The sequence below is a fragment of the Trachemys scripta genome, chromosome 5 (genome assembly GCF_013100865.1).
Source record: "Trachemys scripta elegans isolate TJP31775 chromosome 5, CAS_Tse_1.0, whole genome shotgun sequence".
Lineage (NCBI taxonomy): Eukaryota > Metazoa > Chordata > Testudines > Emydidae > Trachemys > Trachemys scripta.
The window spans coordinates 27,711,757-27,717,068 of record NC_048302.1 but is presented as its reverse complement, the minus strand read 5'-3'; the positions used below and the strand labels follow the sequence as shown (position 1 = coordinate 27,717,068).

The 5,312-nt window shown below is 39.9% G+C and overlaps 1 protein-coding gene across 1 annotated transcript in view; it reads right to left on the bottom strand.

Annotated features, from left to right (window-relative positions):
* Positions 1–1,233: 1,233 nt before the first annotated feature.
* Positions 1,234–5,312, bottom strand: part of LOC117877850 (B-cell scaffold protein with ankyrin repeats-like) — a 114,925-nt gene continuing 110,846 nt past the window's right edge. Inside the window, exon 9 of the mRNA XM_034771417.1 lies at positions 1,234–1,272. Coding sequence (XP_034627308.1) covers positions 1,234–1,272 — 39 coding nt within the window. The remainder of the gene's footprint in view (positions 1,273–5,312) is intronic.

Genomic DNA, 5,312 nt, shown 5'->3' with positions numbered 1-5,312 from the left:
GGAGCAGCAGAACACCTTTAATGCTGGAGGGAGGAATTTTGTCCATAATAAGACATAAAAGACCAAAATGACTCTCTGTGAGACTTAGACCTACTTTTGAAATGGAAGTTAGGAGCTTCTAAAAATGTTACTCCTTGTCTATTTTTTGGTTTTCGGATATAACGCGGTAAAGCAGCACTCCGGAGGGGGCGGGGCTGCGCACTTCGGCGGATCAAAGCAAGTTCGATGTAATGCAGTTTCACCTATAATGCGGTAAGATTTTTTGGCTCCCGAGGACAGCATTATATCGGGGTAGAGGTATATTTAATACCCCAGAAACGACAACTAAAAATTCCAGGAGGAGTCTGTTTCCTTTTGTGGAAAATTGGGAAGCTCCTCAATCAACAACATACTTAACCACTATTTCCATAGGACTTATTTCTTATCCATTAGAGAAGTGCAGTAAAAGCAGAGTGTTTTGTGTTCTAAATGCACTAATACCGATAGCATTAATTAGCCATTTTTTCTTGGGTTTGATCTAATACTTCTAAAATTACACATTAAATCTTTCAGCAGACATGGAGTGCTACCCTGATTCCCCCTTCTCCCAGCACCTCAATTTGCATCCCTACATCTTCTACAGGACATTATAGATAAACTGGCTGCACAATTTGCTAAAATGTAAACATCCAAAACCTGTGAGAGTACATTGCCCAGTAGGGAAGATTTGACAGCAGGGACATTGAAATATTCTGCAGTCAACATATTTAACCATATATTTCCAAACTAAACTCTGGGCAAGATTCAGCCATCTTGCTTATACTGAGTAGTATCTCACTCCACAAGTAGTCCCCTTGTTTTCACACATCCTTCACAGCACAATGTTTTGTTTCCATTTCTTAAACAGGACTGCTCACGGAGTAAACTATTACTCAACATGACTCGGGGTGGCAGAATCTGGCCACCTATTTAAAAAAAAGTGTCCAGGATAAAATTCTATTTCAGTGGAGTATAACCAACAATTTTCAACTTCCTTCTCCATCTTCTACCAGAAAACATACTCTTTCTCTATAAAAACTCAACTCCTCTTATTGAAAAATATTATTCAACATTGCTTTAGGTACTGCTGTACAAGTATGTATCTCAGGTGTACTTGTGAGTCACAGGAAAAAGGGAGAAGAGATAAAGGAATAACAGCTAAAATACTCTGTCCAGCCACACCAGGGCATCCACACTTCTATACAAAGCATTTCTTCAATATGGCTCAGAGTTGGAACTAGGGCTTTCTTCAGCCTGGACACAGAAAAAAAAAAAAAAACCAGCCAACTAAAATGGCTTTTTCTTCCAGTAAGGGAGGTGGGGGAGAAAGGAAACAAATAGTCCTTTAATTACGAAGTCTCTAGCAAGCAATATAGTCCTATGTAAGGCTTGCTCTATACTTGAAAGTTATATTGGCATAGCTATGTTGGCTAGAGGTGTGAAAAACACACCCCTAATAAACAGCTTTGCTGACAAAACCCCTAGAGTAGACGCAGCTATGCCAACAAACGAGTGTTTCTGTTAATGTAGCTACCATCGTTCGGGGAGATGGTGTTCCTGCAATGGCAGAAAAACTCCTTCTGTCAGTGTACACTGCATCTGCTATGTCAGCCTAGCTATGCCAGCATAGGCTCTGCAGTGCAGACATAACCTAAACTCCTCTTTAACCATCTTGCTCAGGAGCCTCATGGCTCTGATTCCTTGCTGGGCCAGGCAAGAGTAAATCCAATCTCTATGGCCCTGATCTATATGCTTGGCTTGAAGCATGTGAGTAGTCTCCGTGAAGTCCTAATGAATAGAACTGGTTGAAATTTCAAAATCTGAAAAATAACTGGAGAAAACAATTGACACAATTCTCACAAAGTGTATCCCTGCTTCTAATCTGCTCTATTAATGAGCTCATAATTAACCCCTTCTCTGTCTACTTCCATATGAGTTATGCACATACTATTACTATCTTTATTCCCCGCATCCAAACAAACCCACAGTAAATGGGTTCCATTTAAGCAAGGATGAAAAATGAAACAACAATTTAAAGACATTCTGGAGATACAGACAAGCCAAAAAAGTTAGGAAATTTTTCAAAATGCCAATGATAAAGAAATGGTTTAAATAACGCCATAACTTTAATACTCCTTTTCTAATTGCTTTTATAAACATCCTCTAAAATTATACCTTGGAATACACTAATATGTAAAATTTGAGGGGGATTGGCTTCTTTCAGGGAAAATTTGGGATGAGGGTGGCTTTAACGTTCAATACAGTGCCATCTCTTCAACAATGTGGTAAATAGCACTGCATTTTATGCATTAAGATGTTTGCTGTTTCGTTGTATGACAGACAGCTTTTTTCTCTATCCCAGCAAGTTAAAATCCACACTTTCATTCTGTCTTTTATATAAAGTTTTTGTCTGGCCATTGCTCAGAGAGGGGTAGACATTGGGGTTTTCCTACAATAATGTATCATGTGATACAGTATCATAGTTTTCAGTGCGAGACATCTCCTGTAGGCTACTTCGTCATAATAGTCACAAAATTCAGTTACACATTCTTATTGATAGGCAGATCAATTTTCATGCTTTTATTCCAGTTTAAAAAACTTCCTTGAGCAAACTGAATGTTCAAATTGACTTTTGGAATTGGGAAATCAAGATTTAAAAAGCATGTATGGAGATACCATGTTGGATTCCCATCATCTAAGCTGTGAGATCCCCATAGTTTGATTTAACAGCTTTGAAACTTCCTTTCCTGTTACAGCAGCTAATTTGAACACTGAATGTATGTAATAGCAAAGTTTCAAAGCTGTGAAATCAACTGAAAGCATTTGCTCTTCAAATGGAATGAATTAAAGATGTCGGTCAAGACTTCATGGATCCCATACGTGATCAGGTTAATGGGGTAGCGGGCTGATGGTAGCTCTCCAATAGATGGAAGGGATTACAATAGGCAAAATGACCTGCACTAGAGAAGTTATTGTCAGATAGTTCCCACATGTCTTTCTTAATAAAGTAACAGCTGAGTTAAACCACATTCCTGGTATCTTATCTTTCTTCCTGCAGTGCCTGATATACTAGAAAGTGCAGTGTTTGATTGTTATCAAACTCCACTGTTTCACTTGATACCTTTTGTGACTAAAACATCTATCTCAATTTGCAGCCAGAAATCATATGTCTGATACAGTACTTGGCTGCAAATTGAAAAGCATATAGTTATGTAATGTAACACAGGAACTGCATGAGACCTTAGTCTGAGTGTGTCATAAAAATAAGTGGAAAAGCAGCTATGAATTCAGGAGATGTAGTAGGAATCAGGCTGGAGCTATGTGCTTAGGCAGGCAAAACTTCATCCATTTGATTTTTTAGGAGGAGTTTCGCCAGCCTCAGAACTGGATATTCTGTGAATGAGGTATACAGAGCTTTTTATCTGAAACTATTGTTCATACCACATAAGGACTTTTTCTTGACAATTTTGGATCTGAACATTTTAATTTGATAGCATTTCAGCAAAGTATGACAACCAATGTCTTTGCCATATCATTTTCTAGGCTTGCACATTATCTCGGTGACTTATTTGGACCTTCCCTATTTCATTTCTGTTCATACATTTCTCATTTAAAAAACAACTAAATCATGTGAGCAAAAAAAAGCAAACCCAAGCCTTGCCACCTATTGACCTGAGTTGAATTTGAATCAGTGTTCTAAGATAAAAGACATCGCCCCCCCCCACCACCACTATAAGTCCTCTCAAATCTCCTGTTCCATACTGAGTGTAAATACAATATAGTACTTTGACAGTGATCGTGGGGGATATGGCTATATCCCATTAGCTGCTTTAATTTAAAAAAGAGCATCCCGTGATGTAAATCTTTCATAACACACTTAAAATCAGGTTCCTTGCTGATTTTCTAGAATAATTTATACCACATATAGTATCAATAATGAAATGTGCAATAACCAATTAAAGTTGGCTTACTCTTATTGCTGTAACTTGTTATAACAAACACAGTAAGCTGCAATATTTTCTCATTGTCACATAATTGTCTTCTCGGAGAAAAAGCTGGGATACTGTGAATAAATTGCAAGCTAGCTCTCACTCAGATACTTGCAAGTCTCACTAATTCATATGGTTGCTGTAATGTAGTTTTGCCCACATTTAATGTAAACTGGAGGTGTGACCAGATGCAGCTCTTGCCAAGACTGAAGGCATTAGCTAAGAACTAAAAACTCAGAGGTGGAGACAAGACCAGTTCACCTGTATGTTAGTTTTGCTCAAAATAGGTATTAGTCTTATAAGAATGTAGCTAGTGTTTAGACTCTATGAAATGCTTGTAAGTTGCTGCATGCATTAATCTCACTTGTAATGTCTGTATTCCAGGCTATAAGAAAATGTGTAAGTTTTGCTTTATAACTGAAAATGTTTGCTCTGAACTTCTGATCCCAGGCAAAGGAATCACCCCTCCATGTTTCCCTACCCCCCAACACACCCACCCCTGCTCAGCCATCCAGGAGGACTATCAACATTTAACTGGGCCATTATAAAAAAAGGCTTTGTTAATTGTCCCCATCTACCAATGGGGAAGTACGTTGTGAATGCTGGAAGAGGGAAATGAAAACAGTCGATGTGAAGATTTTTCATCCCTTCTGCTTTTTGAACTGTAACAGGGCCAGAGAACCCAAACTGAAGGTTGCTCAGGGGCGTGAAAAAAACATCCTCCTGAATACAAAAGTTTTAACAACAAAAAGTGCTGGTGTGGACAGTGCTATGTTGGCGGGAGCCGTGCTCCCGGCGACAAAGCTACCACCCCTTGTTGGAGGTGGTTTTATTTTGTCACCAGGAGAGCTCTCTCCTGGGGATAAAGAGCGACCTCACAGCACACCTTACAACGGCATGGCTGCAGCAGTACGGTGCGCACGGTAGACATCGCCAAAGCCAGAGATCCCCAGGGGTTACCTCCTGGATTCGCTCTGAAAGACACTCTGAATTGATAGATTACTCTTAGGATCTAGATGGTAACTCATTTGTGTGCATGTTTGCTTGCTTTAACCTGTAAATAACTCTCTTATTTCTTTTCCCAATTAATAAACCTTTAGAGAGTTTATTACAGGATTGGCTACAGGCATTGTCTTTGGTAGGGTTACCATATTTAGTGCCTCCGAAAGGAGGACACTCCACGGGGCCCCGGCCCCGCCCCCAGCCCCGCCCCTGCCCCATCTCCGCCCCCTCCCCAAAGTCTCCGCCCCCTCCCCTGCTTCCCGCAAACATTTGAGTCGCGGGAAGCCTGAAGCAGGTAAGGGG